The following is a 20575-nucleotide window of genomic DNA, read 5'->3' as shown; positions in this document are numbered from 1 at the left end:
TCGTCACTCCACCGCCCGTGGCAAAGGCAGTGCACGTGGAATGGACAAGAAGAGCGGGGTATTCGTTGCGCTGAGAAGGATAGCACGCTTTTCTGTACCTCTCTTCGTTTTAACTTTCTGAGCGTGTTTTTAATCCAAACATATCATATCTATATATTTTTGGAATCAGGAACCGACAAGGAATAAGATGAAAGTGTTTTTAAATTGATTTCGGGGAAAAAAATTTGATAATAATTTTTATATATTTAATTTTCAGAGCTTGTTTTTAATCCGAATATAACATATTTATATGTTTTTGGAATCGGCAAGTGATGGAGAATAAGATAAACGTAAATTTGGATCGTTTTATAAATTTTTATTTTTTTTTACAATTTTCAGATTTTTAATGACCAAAGTCATTAATTAATTTTTAAGCCACCAAGCTGAAATGCAATACCGAACCCCGGGCTTCGTCGAAGAGTACTTGACCAAAATTTCAACCAATTTGGTTGAAAAATGAGGGCGTGACAGTGCCGCCTCAACTTTCACGAAAAGCCGGATATGACGTCATCAAAGACATTTATCAAAAAAATGAAAAAAACGTTCGGGGATTTCATACCCAGGAACTCTCATGTCAAATTTCATAAAGATCGGTCCAGTAGTTTAGTCTGAATCGCTCTACACACACACACAGACAGACGCACATACACCATACCCTCGTTTCGATTCCCCCTCGATGTTAAAATATTTAGTCAAAACTTGACTAAATATAACAAAAGAAAAAACAACACCCTTTGCATTATCTACTCATAAATAAACGTTTGTATGCTTTAAATCAGATGGAGTGCTGATGTACAACGGTGGTGCCGAAAAGCGTGTGAGAGAGGTAATTACCAGCAGACAACGTGTTCACGATATCCTGTATCAGAACCACTCCTCGGCAGTGGGAGGACACAGTGGAATTGGTGCCACAAGGAAGAAAATCAGTCAAAAGTTCTGGTGGAATGGAATGCAGAAGGATGTTGAGGAATATGTGAGTAGTGCATCTTCCCTGGCTATTATAATATATAACTAATTTTATTACAGCTCTGTGTGAGTAGTGGTGTGTCTTCCCTGGCTATTATAATATATAACTAATTTTATTACAGCTCTGTGCAGTCAGCTAGGCGTTAAACAATGTGTTTGTGAACCAAACCAATGAATATCTTCTTTTAGCCCCTAGTTTTGTGATGCAGCCATGCACAATAAATACCCATTATTATTATTATCATTATTAATATTATAATATATATATTATATATTATTTGTTTGTTTGTCAGGTAGCATCATGTGGGCCATGCCAATGCTTTGTAAAGCTAAAAACCCAGGCTCCTGAGTTAAAATCGATCAAAGTCACGGAACCAATGGAACTTGTTGGGATGGACTCAATAGGTAAGGAATGTCAATGTTAGTTAAGAACTACAATTTGGTATGTCATGTTTAGATTTGTTGTATTATTCATGTGCATGTTTATGTTTAACAAATCTGGACAGTTACAATTTTTAAAGTTAAAGACATGATTTTTTTAATGTGTGATAGATTATACATTTCATGTTATGAGATTTTAACATCTCACTCACAAGCTCATTTGAGAGTGCATATCGACAACGGTGCTGATTAGACAGTTAACGTGTGCCACACTTGCAATAGAGGTCACAGCACAGGCCTCTATCCCACTCGGTCACATTATTTTTGACACCGAGCCAACTAGTGTCAACAGACACAGCCGAATGGAGCTGATGCGTCTTAGTTCAAAGTATGCAATCTGACACACTTTTACGACATGCTGCCTCATTGGAAGTTGTGAATCCAGGATGAAGCCGACATTCCTGGCACTGTCACAGAAAGAAATGTCATGTGATCCCACCCTGACACTAGATTACTAGAAGGACAGGGATGTTGCTACAAATCCATACCTATAGGACAAATGTCCTGAGTTCTTCAGCATCAATAGGACATTTGACCGCTTTCAGAAAGTCTAATAGGACATTATGAATTTGCGCCAAACAGCTTATAACACATTCCATGGAATTGTTCCAAAGTCATGTGCCCACACACACACGCACATACACACACACACACACACACCCATGCGTGCGCGCTGTAGAACACACACATAATATAGTAAATACATCAACACAGTGTGTGTATAATGTTGCATGTGCTTGCCCTTGAGTTGCTGTAAGATTTTAAGATGACTTATGTAAATTCTGGAGGATGTAATTTTGGTGCTACAAAGAACCGACGCGCTCACAAAACAAAACGAACACTAGAATTGGAAAATTAATTAAAGTTTTATTGTGAATATGGTCATACTTGTCAATGTCATAGTAATCCGGAATCAGCTCATAATATCAATATATAAAAGGCTAAACATAAACCTATGGAGAGCTAAGTAACCTATATAGGAGCGTGGCGGAAAAACTGATCTAAGTTTAGAATGTGAATTAAAGCTAAAATGTGAAGTAGAAATGACTAGCTTGAGTGAGAGTGCAGAACAGTAGAGTGTGAAGCGTGGAGCATGGAGCGAGAAGCGCGGAGCGAGAAGCGCGGAGCGGTGGAAACTGATAGAAAGAAAAAACTAAACTTAGAATTCGAAACATCAAACTAAACATCAAAGGTGTCCTAAAAACATAAACATCAAAGATGGACGTCAAAATGGCGGCCGAAACAAGATGGCGGCAAATCAATAAAAAATCACCAAAGCTATCATGAACACCAAGACAAAATATGTTAGAAAACCCTACATAGAATAAACGTAGGACACACTAGGCTAACTAAACAAGAAACGACACGCAGTGAAAGGAAAGCTGACCAACATTACAGGACGGAGAAATACAAATACAACTCGCAAACATGAACCAAAATCTTACAGAAGGTTAGCAAACAAAACTGGCTTTAAAGTCAAATCATAATAAACCAGAACAGTCTCAGCTCGTCCCTTACATAGATAAAAACGTAGGACACAGAAACGGAAAGAAAACAAAGAAACGGACAGAAGACACAGTGTGCATGCCGATGTGGCATGCAGTCACCTACTTTTGTTGTAATTACGTTTGCTCAAGCCATTGCACGATGTAAAAAGAAGTAAACCGTGTTTTTATTGTGGCACCTTGTTGTGACCCGTTTTGTGGAGCGTTAATATTTTTACGTGAGATTCACGTGCTCCTTGTTCAGTTGTTGTGACCTGGTTTTGGTCGGAGCGTCACAAACTGCGTCGTTTTAGTTCTAGAACACCGTGAGATTCACGTGCTCTTTTCCGTGTCTTGATTTTGAGGTGAGCCCTGCGAATCTGCGTTGCAAGTTTTAGAATACGTGTGACTCACGTGTTTTTAGCTTTGTGATGTCAGCTAGTTCCTTGGTCTTCTTTCTGTTAAATATACCGTTTTAAGTTTTGGGCATGCACGGAGTGCGTGATCGGTTACTGATTGGTTGTAAAATAGTAGTTTCACCCGATTCTGTCTTAGGAATGTTGTTGGTTGGTCAATCCGGTGACCTTTGACTTTTGAATAACTATGCCATGTTAGGTTTTTGTTTCCATAAATACCACTGCTTGACTCCTGTCTCGTCAGTCGATCTGAGGGTTTTAGGAAGCGTTTGGTTTTGATGTAAACGTATGAAGGTTATCAAGTGAACCAACGGAGTGTTTCTTATGTTTTAACGTCAACGTAATGTTCTTGGAGACAGTTGTTTCTCAAGTGTGAATCGTTTTGTGCCCTTCGTTTGTGAGGCAACACGTTTTTGGTACTGCTGGTCAACCCACACAGCGCATAAGGTAATTTTGTTGTTACTTGTTTGTGTTGTGTTTTGGTCGCCATTTTGTAATGACTTTGTGAGTTGTTTATGTATAACGTGAGTTGAAAGTCTGACTTGTTGTAGTGTTTCTTTATTGTGTGTTCAATTGTTCTAGTGTTGTGAACGTACAGCAATGTTTTGTAGACGCTAGAAAGTCGCTAATGTTTATAATGATAACTTGTGTTTTCTGTGGTTAACGAAGTTCGAAGTGAAACGTTTTCTCCGACTTTTTCAGCCTTACGTTAAAAGAATTTAGGTAAAAGAAGCTTGCGGTCTGTGGTGATCGTTTGTAAACGGGCTTATTTCTTGTAACGTTATTGAGGGAAAGTGGATGAGTAAATATCTTGTTTGTGACTTTGATTAACGCAGGAACATTGTCGTTAGGAGACTTTTTGGTATGACACTGACAGTTTGCTTTGTATTCCTGGCCTGATGAGTCAACGTTTTGTATTTTTCTGAAAGTAGCCATTTTGGTTTTAAACGTATGTATGCTAAGTTTCTTGAGTATTCTTAGTGCTTATGGTATTGTTGAACGTACGGAACGTAATTCTTTATTGTTGTTGAACGTACAGAACGTAACTCTTTATTGTTGTTGAAGGACTAACCAACGAGTGTTTGGTAATTGTAACTTTCTTGTCTGTTTGTCTTCTCCTGTCTTGTGATTGTTTATTTTTCTTGTTTTTACTTCTCGTGTCTTGTTAATGCATTTGATACTTTTGCCATGTCTAATAATTTGTTTTCTTTTCTCTTTTTCTTTCTGTTCATAAGTTTTTTACCGCAATACGTGGTACTGTAACGATATATATACATTACTGATCCCTAGTGTCAGATGTAAAATAATAAACCAGTACTTTTGCGCGTTATCGCTTGTAACCTGTGTTTGTCATTTCGTATGAACAATATGTAGTACCAGCCTCGCTCACGAAGGCGCGCACACACAGAGACGGAAAGAAGTCATAACAAACAAAGATTCGAAACGAAAATTACACGAATTCGGTAAATAAAAGCAACATAGTCAGAAATGGATACTCGCCTTTGACAGCATCAATATAACCTAAACAGGCTCAAGGCGAGCAACTAAACAGAACATTACAAATTAACTTGAAAACTGGTCCCAGGAACAGAGCAAAACCCTATCTATACTAAAACACATGTAGTTCCCTGAACGGCTTCCCAGCAAGTGACAACGAATACAGGCTATCCACCACAGAGGTGAACTAAAAGTTACTACGCGTTACTACGGTTTTACTGTTGCAAAGCATGCGTCCCGTGCTCTCCGGGGAAAATCTCCAGAGGCTAGCATGGTCCAGCGTGAGCCATACAGGCACATGAAATCAATATCAGAAAAACGCCGGCCACACTCTCGTTTATAAATTTATCTGTTCGTTACAATATTTAATGTCAGTACAACAAAAACAAAGGTCGTACCAGGACGCTCATACTTAATAAAGAAAAATAAAAGATAAAGAGCGAGCTAGACCCGCACGCGAACCTACAGAGGTGGTTGCAAAAAGGGAACAAATAGGGGCAAAAGTGAGAAAAGTGAAAGAAAAGAGGTGAGAAGGAGATCAGAAAAAGGGGAAGCCACCACCACGGAAAGTCGCATGCGAGTCAAGCTAGAAGCATGACTAAGAAACACAAGCAAAACAAAAAGAATCTAAATACACAGAAGGCTCCTTAGCAGGGGCATTCACATTGTATTTGTTTAGTTTCAAAGAAACCACAACAAAGAAACCAACATGAACAACTTCAGAGCTCTTACTTTGATTACAAACTGCATGATTTGGATAAAAGTTGAAAAACAAAATGATCGGTTTGATCTAAATTCTAATGCTGATCTTTTGCAGGCTTTAGGGTTTTTTCAGCGGCATAATTCAGTGCTTCGTCTCGTATCGAAAACAAAAGCAGACGACAAATTTAGTCAGTTGGAGTTGTCTCCCGTACTCCTGCAGCATGCACTGATCTAAAAATAATCCACTATAATAGACGGTTATACCCAAACGGCGCATACCGCAAACGGTTTGGGAATTCCCGACAAAAGAAAAGATCCGCACTGGCAACTCCAGTGTCAGCTGAACACGAGAGCGTTCTGTCTTTTAGAAGATTTGTATCTTGAAATGAAAATTAACGAATATCGCGCTGTCCGAAGGAATGGAGTACATATCGGACAATGACCACGCTCAGGCTAAAACGATAGGACATCTGACCGACATGCGGCAATGTGAATCGGACATTTGGGGATTTTCATCGATAAATGTCCGATGTCCGACGCCTAACGACATCCCTAGAAGGAAGTGAACAATCAGAAGGCAAGTTCGGAGGAGAACAGAGAAGGGCCTCAGTTTTATCGTTGTTGACCTTTAGCTGGTTTTTGCTCATCCAAGACTTGATGTCGGCAGTTCAGGATTGCAACTCTGGGGAAATAGTTTGGATGTTGGAGGGCCAAGAATACTTTTATATATATTTTTTGTTAATCTTGTTTCGAAAAGTAGAGGTACCTCAACGTTTCCAACACCTTCGAATTTTTAGCCATGGTTCATCTACGGTGACATACCCCCAAGGATGTTAGATTTGTTCTTAGTTGGCAGTGTGGGGATGTCTTAAGGTCAGAAGACCCACCAAAACCCCCTCTTTGTTATGTGTTATTTTTGAAGTCTTTGAGACCACATATCTCAAGACTGGCACAAAGTATATGTTTTCCCGTTTGGCACTGATGGAAGGTTTATAAGCGTTAAAAAATGACATACCGGTACAGGCTAAGCTGTGACTGCTCTACGTATTTTTTATGAGACTTTATTCTGTGAAATTTTCAGATATTTTACAGTTATGTTACAATTTTTTGAGTCACTTGAGAAAAAGTGACTCTATGTAATCAGTCAGTGTTAGTCTGTCCGGCCGCCCGGCCGGCCGGCCGGCCGGCCGGCCGTAGACACCACCTTAACGTTGGACTTTTCTCGGAAACTATCAAAGCGATCGGGCTCATATTTTGTTTAGTCGTGACCTCCAATGACCTCTACACTTTAACGATGGTTTCGTTGACCTTTGACCTTTTTCAAGGTCACAGGTCAGCGTCAAAGGAAAAATTAGACATTTTATATCTTTTCTCGGAAACTATCAAAGCGATCGGGCTCATATTTTGTTTAGTCGTGACCTCCAATGACCTCTACACTTTAACGATGGTTTCGTTGACCTTTGACCTTTTTCAAGGTCACAGGTCAGCGTCAAAGGAAAAATTAGACATTTTATATCTTTGACAAAGTTCATCGGATGTGATTGAAACTTTGTAGGATTATTCTTTACATCAAAGTATTTACATCTGTAGCCTTTTACGAACGTTATCAGAAAAACAAGGGAGATAACTAGCCTTTTCTGTTCGGCAACACACAACTTAACGTTGGGCTTTTCTCGGAAACTATAAAAGTGACCGGGCTCAAATTTTATGTGAACGTGACTCATTGTGTTGTGAATAGCAATTTCTTCCTGTCCATCTGATGCCTCATATAATATTCAGAACTGCGAAAGTGACTCGATCGAGCGTTTGCTCTTCTTGTTTTAATTTACAATCGCTAACAACAGCATACGTCATTTTTTTCACCTGTCATTACGATTGCATACAAAATAAAAACACAAGTAAAATATTAACAATGTGTTCTTGAATTTGGTCTCAAAGAAGCATGTTTTTTTGACGTAAACATGTCCATATAAACTAAAGCGCTAATTAAATATTCAAATCCGTATTTGCACATTTTTCGCCAGGTTCCTTTTGAAATGTAACCAAAAGCTCGAAGCAGGGCTCCCTGTAGGATTCAAATCTGGGAGTCATGATGACCCCCTGTCCAAAAATCTGGGAGTTATTTACAATTTTAGGGGGTCATATTTTATCTAGCATTTATTTTTTAGGTTGCACTGTGTGTAAATGTCAAATAAGTGTTGAAATCTAAACAACGAAGTGACTGTGGTAAGATGAACAAAGTTAAAAAACAAAGGAATACTGTACTCACCGATACAAGAACGAGACAAGACGGTACGAATTTTCGCTTATGGAAGCTTCATCAGGAAAAACAAGAACACAAAAGACAACAAAAAGCAGACGCAACACGGAACGAACAAGGTTTGAAAGAAAATTCCAGCTGATTCTTATCAACCAACAGAGATAAGATGCCCAGAGTGCCACAAAACCACTGGAATGTACACTGGCCAGGCTGTGGGATGGGCACAGCGAAATGGCGGCCAGGCAGCTGGTCGTTGCTGCAATCGTTTCCGCTGCCAGCATAGCGCTTGGTGGCTCTATTCTATATCTCCGTGCTGTACACGGCCCACATCATCTGGCCTGTGAAGGTTAAGGTTTTTCTGATTTTCGGACGTCTTAAAAGGGGGGGTCCCACTAGCTATAGCTACTTGTGTACAACTATACAACTATCACTATGGCAATTTTGTCCTAGACTACAGTAGTGCAAGGGTGAACCTTTTTTAAATTTTTATTTTCTTTTCAAAATCTTCATTAAATTACATATTACTTCCCCAAATCTCATAAATAGCAATTTACTTCCGTTAAGTGCTTAAACGTTGAACACGCTTCCCTGGTTAACCAAAGGAAGCTACTCCCCCAAAGAAAAATCACGTAACCATGGTCACCAGACCACGTGATCCATGAGGGTAAGCTCCCCTTGAAGCCACGTGACACGCGGCCGCCATATTGTTCCCCACTTCTCTTCCAACGCTGAGCCTGCTCAGACGTTCTGAACTCACGCTCCGGGCTTTTTTGTCCTTTTCAACCTTGGTTGGTTGAAATTTTCCCTGGTTCTCTTCGTCCTTACTCACGGGTGAGATCTTTCCTGCTTTCATTTCTAGGCTAGGGAAATTTTAGGTTTTAGAATGTGTATTTCTAGAACTTTTCCAGTGGTCAACATGTCTTTTTAGACGCTAGAAGCACAGCTCTACGTTCGTGCAGTTTGTTTCACCTTCTTAGCGGTCGGCGAAGAAACTTTTACTGTTGACCCAGCCACTTCGGCTACATTTATCGTAGTCTTTTATTCACTAGTGTTTTACTGGTGGTTTCTCCACCTCCTGAACTTAACAGTTTTCTGCTAGCAACGCTCATTTAACCAAGAGCATGTGTTAGAAAATGTTCAGATTTTGCATGTCAGTTTAGAATTTTTGGTGTGGAGGAATGGCGATCTGCCAGCTCTATTCTGCTAAACTCACCTCTAAGGTCGTCGGGTGTCAGTCGATGTCGGTGTGTGAGACTTTCTTCTGTCACTGTTACGTCGGCCGACGTCGTTAGACGATGCTTCGTTTCCGGTCTTGACGAGTTGTTGGTTCCGTGCAAGGACCTGACTTCCGGTTTCCATAACTGACAAGGTATGACTGGTCGTTCACAAGTAGTCAGCTGCCGTTCCGCGGCAGTGGGTGACGAACGTGATCTACAAGGGCGTCCAACAGCGGGTACATCTTCCCGTCTCGCGGACGTTTCTTGTGCCATCCCACTGGGGGTGCGTCGAGAGCGTGAACTGCATCACGTTGCGTCGACAGCACAGGCATCTTCGCTTCCGCTTGCGGAACAGGAAGAAGACATTGACCAGATGTCACGAGAGGCTTACACTTCCGGTGGACGCCCTCATTGGTTTCCGGTTACCGTGGACAGTGACGCTGGCCGTACTGGACACGGTTTCCTACTAGTAGTCAGCTGCCGTTCCGCGGCAGTGGGTGACGAACGTTACCATTTGTTTCCGGTTACCAGTCACAGTGACGCTTGCCGTACTGAGCACACAAGTAGTCAGCTGCCGTTCCACGGCAGTGGGTGACGAACGTTATCTACAAGGGCGTCCAACGGCGGGAACGTATTCCCGACTCGAGGGCGTTACTTGTGCCATCCCACAGGGAGTGTGTCGAGATCGTGAACATCCTCACTTTTCGTCGACTGCACAGGCATCTTCACTTCCGCTTGCGGAACAAGAAGAAGACATTGGTGAAATGTCACAAGAGGCTTACACTTCCGGTGGACGCCCTCATTTGTTTCCGGTTACCGTTGACAGTGACGCTTGCCGTACTGGACACGGTTTTTCTACCGGAAGTCTGCGCTGCCGCGCAGCATGCTTCTTCGGTTTATGGAAGTGCTACTTCCTTTCCGGACGAAGAAGAAAGTTTCCGCTTGGCGGCGTGCGTCGAGATAGTGAACGGTTTCACGTTTCTTCGATTGCACAGGCATCTTCACTTCCGCTCGCGGAACAGGAAGACGGCGTTGTCCACATGTCTGTGAAGCTAGGGCTTACACTTTCAATGGACTCATTTACTCTTTTCCGGTTACTGTTGATAGTTACACTTGCGGTACACTACTTCTTCAGTTAAGGAAGTTCTACTTCCGTTCCGGATGAAGAGTAAAGTTTCAGGTTTCTAGCGAAGTTTCACCTTTCCTTTGCCTTAGCAACAGTGGTGATTTTCCAGAAGGCATAGTTGCAGTAGCTGATGCTGCCTCTCCTCCGAAGACAGTGATGATGTTATTCCATCACGGCCTGCTTTCTTGGGTCTTCATTTTATTAGACTTTGTATGGTCGAGAGCACCTTTTTACGGTGACTCCGGCAAAGGGGTCTCTTTGGTTTGATTCTTTTTGACTCACATGCGAAGCAAAAGTGAGTCTATGTACTCACCCGAGTCGTCCGTCCGTCCGTCCGTCCGTCCGTCCGGTAGAAAAACCGTGTCCAGTACGGCAAGCGTCACTCAGTGTCAACAGTAACCGGAAACAAATGAGGGCGTCCACCGGAAGTGTAAGCCTCTTGTGACATTTCACCAATGTCTTCTTCTTGTTCCGCAAGCGGAAGTGAAGATGCCTGTGCAGTTGACGAAAAGTGAGGATGTTCACGATCTCGACACACTCCCTGTGGGATGGCACAAGTAACGCCCTCGAGTCGGGAATACGTTCCCGCCGTTGGACGCCCTTGTAGATAACGTTCGTCACCCACTGCCGTGGAACGGCAGCTGACTACTTGTAGGAAACCGTGCTCAGTACGGCAAACAGCTATTTTTCACATTTTTCACATTTTCTCTGAAGTTTTTGAGATTGAATACCTCACCTATATATGATATATAGGGCAAAGTAAGCCCCATCTTTTGATACCAGTTTGGTTTACCTTGCTTCAAGGTCAAGGTCACAGGAGCTCTTCAAAGTTGGATTGTATACATATTTTGAAGTGACCTTGACCCTGAACTATGGAAGATAACTGTTTCAAACTTAAAAATTATGTGGGGCACATGTTATGCTTTCATCATGAGACACATTTGGTCACATATGATCAAGGTCAAGGTCACTTTGACCCTTATGAAATGTGACCAAAATAAGGTAGTGAACCACTAAAAGTGACCATATCTCATGGTAGAAAGAGCCAATAAGCACCATTGTACTTCCTATGTCTTGAATTAACAGCTTTGTGTTGCATGACCTTGGATGACCTTGACCTTGGGTCAATGTCACATGTATTTTGGTAGGAAAAATGTGTAAAGCAGTTCTTAGTGTATGATGTCATTGCTAGGTTTAGGTCAAGCATGTGAGTCGTATGGGCTTTGCCCTTCTTGTTTAAGAGTTAAGTCCTTTGCTTACTCTGAATCCGTTTTGGATCGGAGAAAGCCGGAAGGTCATCGCTGGAACTTGCGTCTCTTGTCTGAGACTTTGTTGCGATATTTGTTTCGTTCACTTGCCTCTTTTCTTGAACCATTGAGTTCAAAATCGACGCAAGCATACAGGATGTGGCCTCTCTCTCTCTTTTGTATGCGCTGGTGTTAGTGTCAACACAACAAATACTTCCTTGGCCAAGATCTACGCTCATGCAGCCCTTACCCTGAGAGATTTTCTCTGAGTATAGACTGCACGATCGTAGAACGATTGACTCCTTGCATACCTCCGGTTCACAGGAGACGCTCTACTGGTTCTTTTGTGCCTTGATGCACTGCACATAGACACACAAGAAGCGACAGTCTTGGAGTTTGCAGTTACGCAACACTCTGTGGGTCAACCTTTTACCAAATTTTTTGGGTTCGCTGCCCTTATGGCCATTTTGGCTGCAGGCGGCTCTATACAATGTGAAGTATCTCGGATCAGTTTATCCTTACAGCTCCCGTCACGGGTTCTCTGTTGCTAGTTACAGTATGTACACAGCAATGGATCATAGGGATATTCCGATCGGGGTTCCTGCTGCTCTGGCAAGTGTTCAAAGCACTTCTTACCAGAGTTCTACCCTTTTTTCTTTTCTGCCAACTTAGAATCGATCACGGTTATCAACACCGAGATTCTGCGTCTTTGCCCAAAGCAGCCACGGAAGAAGTGTTCTATCATTTCTCCCTGGGGTTTTATGATCGGATCTTCATGGTCCACGAGATATCAGGGGGGCGATTGCAGATGCTGGTCCTATCCCCCCTGAACGCTTTTCTAAGATCATATCCTTTTTGGTAATACCAGCGACGGTCAAGTACGCCCGTCGTATTGGTTTTTGGGTCACGTCGGTATTCCTTACAGACATGACTTTCATTTTCTATTTCACCGCATGGACAGGTAGTGGCTGCGGTTTTTTTCGGGAAGACAAAGCTTATCAGTTCAGGGCCCTGCCCTTCGGCTGTCACTATGGATCTTTTCTATGGTTGTGAGACAGCTTGTGCTCAAATCAGGCACGAGCGTACGCCTTCGGGCGTACTTTAAAGGCTGACATATCCTGAGTCAGTCTAGGAAATTTTGCCTTTCCCGTACTCACATTGCCCTGCGTCTATCTCTGGGCACGGGCTTTGTGGTCAAGCAAGCCAAGTCGGGTCACTACACTGCCCAGCTATTCCTATCTGGACATGAGATTTGACACTGTGGCTTAGAAGGTCGGTTTTCTCTCAAGAGATGACCAAACTCTAAATTTGTTTCGGAGGTTGGATTAACAGCGTAACCACTGTCCCTCCTCCCTCCGGTGCAGATCTTTCCACAGACGCGTCCCTATCGTGATGCGGGGCACACATGGTACAGCTTTGGCCTCAGGCCTCTGAACATTTTCAGGCAGAAGATCAAGCCAACAGTTTCGAACTGGAGGCAGTCGCTCAGGGTCTCCTGGGTCTTCTGCCTTATCTGCTGAGCAGCCATGTTCGCATTCTCATGGACAATTCCATAGTAGCCTCATAGCTCAACAATTAGGGCAGAGTGCACTCTCCCTTTCTGTTGATCAGAACTTTCCAGATTCTGGTCTGATTTCGGCAACATCGATCCACATTGTCCGCGTAACATCTCCCAGGCCTTCTCAAAGTCCTGGTAGATGCACTGAGACGGTCCTCACGTGTTTTACACTTATCATGCCCTCCAGCGCTTTCGGGCTCAAGTAAGAAAGGAATATCATCAATCTTGGCGGAGCTATAGCCGCGATGCTGAAAGACTCCTCGTTTTTAGACTTCAAGTCTCAGATACCAGTCCCTGCATGGGATCTTTTCCTTTTACTTGAGCTTCTTGGATCATCAGAGTTCAACCTCTGTGTTCTGCGGAGCTCCCGATTCTACTCGCTAACACTCATGTTATGTTACCAGCTACGGCCAGAAGAGGTACTGCAGTACTTTCTCTGTCCGGCTTACGAAAACTTTCTTTTCTATCAGATGGTTCCTTAGTCTAGCACTAACCACATCTGATTCAGCACTCAGGAGCTATTGTTTATTTCAAACACTACCAGAGACAAAGATATTATACAGTCTACTTTGGCTTAATAGGCTTCCACCCGCATCAAACAAGCTTATGTGGTGTGGCAGCAAAATACGTTGGGGGGGGCGATCTAGTTTGTCCTTCCTCTTTCTTGGGCGAGTACGCACGAAACGTATGCATGGGCCTATTTGCTAGCTTGCTGTCCTGAACTCCAGACGGCTCTCTGAGGCCCTTGGGGCTGTATTATTTGAAGTCAGACGTCAGCTTTCTGAACTTCTTCTTGTTGGACGTGCAGAGTTCACGTCCTGATGTTTACAGTATTCTACCAACTGTGGTAGTTGCCGGGCAAGCTCGTTCTAGATCCTAGATTGAGTAATCCCTCCTCCTTTAGTAGCAATCTGCTATTTATGAGATTTGGGGAAGTAATATGTAATTTAATCAAAAATGTTAAGGTAAATTTTCATTTGATTAATATACTTACCCAAATCTCATACCAAATACCCTCCCACCTACCCCGCTATAAGATGGCTCAGGCTTGTCGAGAAGTGGAGAACAATATGGCAGCCGCGTGTCACGTGGCTTCAAGGGGAGCTTACCCTCATGGATCACGTGGTCTGGTGACCATGGTTACGTGATTTTTCTTTGGGGGAGTAGCTTCCTTTGGTTAACCAGGGAAGCGTGTTCAACGTTTAAGCACTTAACGGAAGTAAATTGCTATTTATGAGATTTGGGTAAGTATATTAATCAAATGAAAATTTACCTTAACATTTTTGATTATATATATATGTGTGTGTGTGTGTGTGTGTGTGATTTAAGTATCCCTTATATAATATATACATGTATTAATACTGAAGTCAGCTAGTACAGCAGAACTAGCTAAGCATGATATTTGAAAGTTTTGAACATAAAAACCTTTGTACTAATTACCCAAGGGTTTTGAAGTTTGAATTCCGTGCTCCACTCCACTATACTACTCATACAAGCAGTTGCGAGCACACAACAGGCTCCGCCCACCTCGTGTCAAAGTGCCTGTGTTCAGCTTTTTCGGCCATTGCGCATTTAGCACAAATCTGATGCCTAATTAAGTTTCTTACTTCAGCCTCCGATTTGCTGGACAGCGGAAGGACTTTGCTTGCCACCACAACTAAAATGTCTGAAAGAAGGGAAAGAATGGAAGAATTCGCCAAACAAATGTCAGCGGTAGTGACCTACCTGCGGACCGGAAAACACAAGCCAGGATTTTCAAGAACTCAGCAAAAAAATACACTGAATCAGTGCAGAACGCACTTTTTGCGAGGTAAGGACTATCTTCACTAACGTCACAGGTAATAATTAAGGTGAAAGTCATTATTGACCCTCTTTTGGTAGGGCGGTTGTCACCATTCAGAGGTTAGTTACACTTACAGTGTAAAAGGCATCCGTGAACAGAATCGGTCGGCAACCAGAGCTAGGGGGTCGTTATGGGAGGTTCGACTGCAGTAATTAATATAGTAATAGTTAAATAGTCCATCCCTTGTAAAAGTTAAGAATTATTTTACTAGTGAATTTTTCTCTGAAAGTTCAAGGAGTAAATAAAATAGACCATAATATATTTCTTTTAAACAGAAAAATAGGGCTTTACATGATAATTTATAAAATAACGATTGAATGTTGAATTTTGGGTATCACATTTTTTTCACAGAAACACTACTAAAGAAATTACCAAGATACTTCTGAAGCTTTTTCATCACAGTGAATGAACTTCACATTGTTCGCCTTGTGGCATTGCTTCAACAGGGCTGTTTTAGTTTACTGGAGTATGCCAGGAAATCATGGCAGTTTTGTCATCTTGTTTGTTTACAACAGTCGTTGCTTTGTGGACCAGGTGGTGTCTTGTTCTATCGTGGCCCTGAAGAAGAGCACGGCCCGGAGAGAGAAGTGCTCACCAGTGCTGAGAGGATCGACGAGATTCTTCGCCTCGCCCACTCTCCAACGATGGGCCGCCATTTCGGTGTTACAGCAACAGTGTCGAAGGTCACCAAGCGTTACTGGTGGAAAGGCATTAAGAAAGATGTTGACACAATTGTGAGTCATTATAATTTATTGATGTTCGTTTGAACACTATTGTTCTCTCTCATCCTCTCACATTTACGCTATATATATTAAAAAACCCGGTTACTATACATATAAAATTAATATTATTTATGTTATATAAAAAGATAGGACACCCCTTTACAGCATAATTAACACAGATTAAAGGGCAGAGATGCCACAGAAGTTCAAATTTATTTTTGGGGAGCTTTTCATTTTTTTTTTAAACCACTCTTAATTAATTCATAATTTATGGAAAGTCTTTCTGTTATTGCATAGAAAAATCATTTCTGGCCAAAGCACTGACAAAGAAAAAAACAAGAACATTGAGATGTCAAATGTTATTATAAATCACTTCGAAAAATGTTCGAAGTGATTTAATGAACACTTGCAAGGAAGAGGATGAAAAGGGCAACATTACCATGCACTTTATGGCGTTCAAAGTACTTGAAATGCTGAGAACCCAAAGCACTTTTCTTGGCCAACATTTTGAGCCACCTCTGGCCTTAACACTTTCTACCCCACCTATGTTGACCAAGTTTGTTTTAGCCGAGACCAGTTGTGCTGCAGCAGGTCACTCAGAATTGTAGTAACTGTGTAGTAACTGTGTATCAACACGCTGGAATGCAGGCGTTAGATGGACGTTACAGGAAGCGACTGAAGCTAACAGTCCGAGCGGATATCCGTACCGGGTCAGATAGAGCCATATCAGTGGGTATGGATATATCCGTACCTGGGAGACAATCAATCAATCAATCAATATGAGGCTTATATCGCGCGTATTCCGTGGGTACAGTTCTAAGCGCAGGGATTTATTTTTTTAATTTATTTTTATTTTTATGCAATTTATATCGCGCACATATTCAAGGCGCAGGGATTTATTTATGCCGTGTGAGATGGAATTGTTTTACACAATACATCACGCATTCACATCGGCCAGCAGATCGCAGCCATTTCGGCGCATATCCTACTTTTCACGGCCTATTATTCCAAGTCACACGGGTATTTTGGTGGACATTTTTATCTATGCCTATACAATTTTGCCAGGAAAGACCCTTTTGTCGATCGTGGGATCTTTAACGTGCACACGAAGGGACCTCGGTTTTTCGTCTCATCCGAAAGACTAGCACTTAAACCCACCACCTAGGTTAGGAAAGGGGGGAGAAAATTGCTAACGCCCTGACCCAGGGTCGAACTCGCAACCTCTCGCTTCCGAGCGAAAGTGCGTTACCACTCGGCCACCCAGTCCACCCAATGAGTTAAAAGAAATCTATATTTCTCTTGAAAAGTATTCATGTCACAATGAATCAAAGAAAAGCAAGAAACGATTACACCTACCAGGGACCTATATTATAGGTCCCTGCACCTACCCACAGATTATCTGCACACATCAGTTTTGTTCTTGTGTGCTGAAATGTGACGATCTGTTGATCAGGTCTCTTCCTGCGAGACATGCCAAGGCTCACACGCACAGAAGCCGAAAACACATCAGTCTCCACCACCATTGAAGCACATTGATGTGGGGGAACCTTTGGAGCTGGTTGGGATGGACCTGATTGGTGTGTATGACTCCTTCTTGAAATTATAGCACTATGGTTGTTACAGTGGAACCATCATTTTCAGACCCCCCAATTTAAGACTCCCTCCCTTTAAGACCTTGTTTTCTCAGATTTTCTGTTCATAACCTCTGTAAATAGGAAGGTTTCCGCCAGTTATCTCTTTGAGGGTTTGGGTGCTTACAGAGTACCGTGCCCCTTGCGGGGGCATCAAACATCAAGGTCACAAGCAGGGTCAAGGGGAAGGTCGGCTGGGCGAACAGGAGACTATTGACCCCCATTTGAAGACTCCCTCCTTTTTAAGACCTGATTTTCTCATTTTTTTTTGGGGGGGGAAGGTTTTTAAAGGGAGGTTCCACTGTATGACTTTCTTCTCAGAAGGAATATTTAGCTTTTTCACACTCATTTTTAACCAAACGTGGTGGACACAGCTTTATTTTTGACCAGACGACATGAAAGATGGTTGAAGGGCTAAAGACATACAACATGAGGACAGTCTGAGATTTCTCTCCCATGTTTGCACATGTACAGTGACCAAGGAAGATGGTACACAGGGACACTGAAATCTACAGACCTGTTTACCCTTACGATTTTGGCGTAATTTATTACGATTTTTCTGCAAAAAATACGCCATTCCGCTATCCGTGTCAAGACTACGATTTTCATAAATAAAAAATTTAAAAAAAAAAAAAATTTAATTTTTTTTTTAATCAATTCACATGTTTGGCATTGTTTTTTTAATGGCAAAATGGGGTGAAAAAGCACAGGACTGACCAGAGATCATGTCTGTCTGACGAGACGCTGGAGAGCCTTATTCTAGTGGTGAAGTCTCGCCCTCACTCATTCGGCAAGCGCAAGTACAGTAGAGAAGCGCTTGACACACTGAAAAAGGCCTACTACGAGCAAAAGAAAAAGAATTAGTGATGCATGTGCTTTTGATGGGATCTTCTTTGAAATTATGATGACTACAAAAACTGACTGATGTGTTTTGTTTGTAAATGATGGATATATGTGCATGATTGCGTTTCGCAGACACAGTTGTCATGTGCCGCGGCGTTGTAATTGGCGACGAATGCTGGATGATTACTATTTTTGTGCCAGGATTACTATTTTTGGGGCTGAGCATTACTCCAAAACACTTATGGGGGTAAACAGGTCTGAATCTATTTTTGAGTCACTTGAGAAAAAGTGACTCTATGTAATCGGTCAGTGTTAGTCTGTCCGGCCGGCCGGCCGGCCGGCCGGCCGTCCGGCCGGCCGTCCGTAGACACCACCTTAACGTTGGACTTTTCTCGGAAACTATCAAAGCGATCCGGCTCATATTTTGTTTAGTCGTGACCTCCAATGACCTCTACACTTTAACGATGGTTTCGTTGACCTTTGACCTTTTTCAAGGTCACAGGTCAGCGTCAAAGGAAAAATTAGACATTTTATATCTTTGACAAAGTTCATCGGATGTGATTGAAACTTTGTAGGATTATTCTTTACATCAAAGTATTTACATCTGTAGCCTTTTACGAACGTTATCAGAAAAACAAGGGAGATAACTAGCCTTTTCTGTTCGGCAACACACAACTTAACGTTGGGCTTTTCTCGGAAACTATAAAAGTGACCGGGCTCAAATTTTATGTGAACGTGACTCCCAGTGACCTCTACACTTTGACGTCTGCTTTGGTGACCTTTGACCTTTTTCAAGGTCACAGGTATGTCTTGAAGGAAAAAAATTGAAATATCATATCTCTGAAACTATTCATCGGATTTGATTCAAACTTTATAGGATTATTCTTTACATCAAATTATTTACATCTGTATTGTGTTGTGAATAGCAATTTCTTCCTGTCCATCTGATGCCTCATATAATATTCAGAACTGCGAAAGTGACTCGATCGAGCGTTTGCTCTTCTTGTTAGTTGCTGCGTTGCTAGTCTTTTATAAATCTGCAAAGTGCTGAGAACTATTGTTGCAAAGAATGAGCATAGATAGTTACCTGTCTGACCAAAGTAATGTGGAGGTGCATGGTTTTGGTGGGTTTGAATAGAGTTAACCCCTTCACTGCCCACCCCGTATGTAATACGTGGTCATTTTCGGTTTGTCCTACGCCCATAACTGTATCTCATACGTGGGATTTGTGTCAACAACATTTCAGGACATTTCTGAAAACTAAATGGGAGGTAACCACTGTCCAAGTACTTGTAGGGGTTCTAAACACATTTCTTTCCTATAGACCGTTCGGATAATGCTGTTATACTGTGGCAGTGAAGGGGTTAAGTTCAGCAATATCTTTACTTTGTACCTCTGGATACCATAGCTGTGTGCAAGGTTTCTTGTCAAATATTCGGCCAGTTATGCAGATTTATCATTCATTGTGCACTTAAAACGTCATTATCTTTGACTGACAGATGATGAAAAGATAACGTTTTTATTTTGGACATTAACACCAGTTATTTCCCTGATTATGCATTAAATTACATATTCTTACTCCGAGTCACATATTTAGCATTGACGCAGTCGAGATGCTAGGTGCCTGAAAAAACGCTATCCCGTCTATAGTCTAAGGGAAGCAACCCAAGCTAAAAAAGTAGCAAGCTTGCTACCCTGGGTTGCCTCCCGTAGCGTATCACGCCACAGATCTCGTACCCAGTACGAGACACCCTCATTCGACTCCTTTCAGCCAGAGAGACAGGTCGTCTTTTCGCTAGCGCTCCTAGGCCGTTTGATTGTCAGCCTGACACCCTCCGGCCTCGGCTCCCGTCTTCTTCTCTTAGCTGGTTTCCAGTTGGTGAGATCTTTCCTTGTTGTTGTATTTCGCGTTTCTACTGTTATTCTGACGTCCTTGGGACTTAGAAGTTGCTGCAGTAGTTTCGTTGTGGCCGCCTTGCCGGTCGCCATTTGTGGCTAGCACGTGTTGTTTACACTTGTACGTTTCTGTCCGTGCTCGGACTGCGAACGTTCGTTTAGTGCTGTTTGTTTAGCGGCTGTTTGCCGCTTTTACGTTAGTGCTAGTTCTTGTTTCTGCTGAATTTTTCGTCCGGTGGACTTAGTTACGTTCAGTAGTTACTTTGCTCGTGGCTTCCTTTTCGGTCGCCATTTTGTGACTAGCACGTGTTGTTACACTTGTTCGTTTCTGTTCGTGTTCAGACTGTGAATGTTTGTTTAGCGCTGTTTGTTTAGCGGCTGTTTGCTGCTTTTATGCTAGTGCTAGTCCTTTTGTTTCTGCTGAATTTTACGTCCTGTGGACTTAGTTACGTTCAGTAGTTACTTTGCTCGTGGCTTCCTTTCGGTCGCCATTTTGTGACTAGCACGTGTTGATTACACTTGTACGTTTCTGTCCGTTTTCGGACTGTGAATGTTTGCTTAGCGCTGTTTGTGTAGCGGCTTTTTGCTGCTTTTACGTTAGTGCTAGTCCGTTTGTTTCTGCTGAATTTTCGTCCAGTGGACTTAGTTTTGTTCAGTAGTTACTTTGCTCACGCCGTCTTAACATGG

At 42.3% G+C, this 20575-nt stretch overlaps 1 protein-coding gene across 2 annotated transcripts in view; it reads left to right on the top strand.

Moving 5' to 3' along the window:
- The window catches only part of LOC138971715 (uncharacterized), a 35517-nt gene that overhangs the window by 1645 nt on the left and 13297 nt on the right, over positions 1-20575 (top strand). For both annotated transcript variants that reach the window (XM_070344498.1, XM_070344496.1), the window contains exons 2-6: positions 819-1012; positions 1299-1410; positions 14566-14763; positions 15331-15530; positions 16972-17095. In XM_070344498.1, coding sequence (XP_070200599.1) covers positions 830-1012; positions 1299-1410; positions 14566-14763; positions 15331-15530; positions 16972-17095 — 817 coding nt within the window. In that variant the 5' untranslated portion in view covers positions 819-829. The remainder of the gene's footprint in view (positions 1-818; positions 1013-1298; positions 1411-14565; positions 14764-15330; positions 15531-16971; positions 17096-20575) is intronic.

Source organism: Littorina saxatilis, linkage group LG7, assembly GCF_037325665.1.
Source record: "Littorina saxatilis isolate snail1 linkage group LG7, US_GU_Lsax_2.0, whole genome shotgun sequence".
Taxonomy (NCBI): domain Eukaryota; kingdom Metazoa; phylum Mollusca; class Gastropoda; order Littorinimorpha; family Littorinidae; genus Littorina; species Littorina saxatilis.
This window is presented reverse-complemented; position numbering and strand designations above follow the sequence as displayed.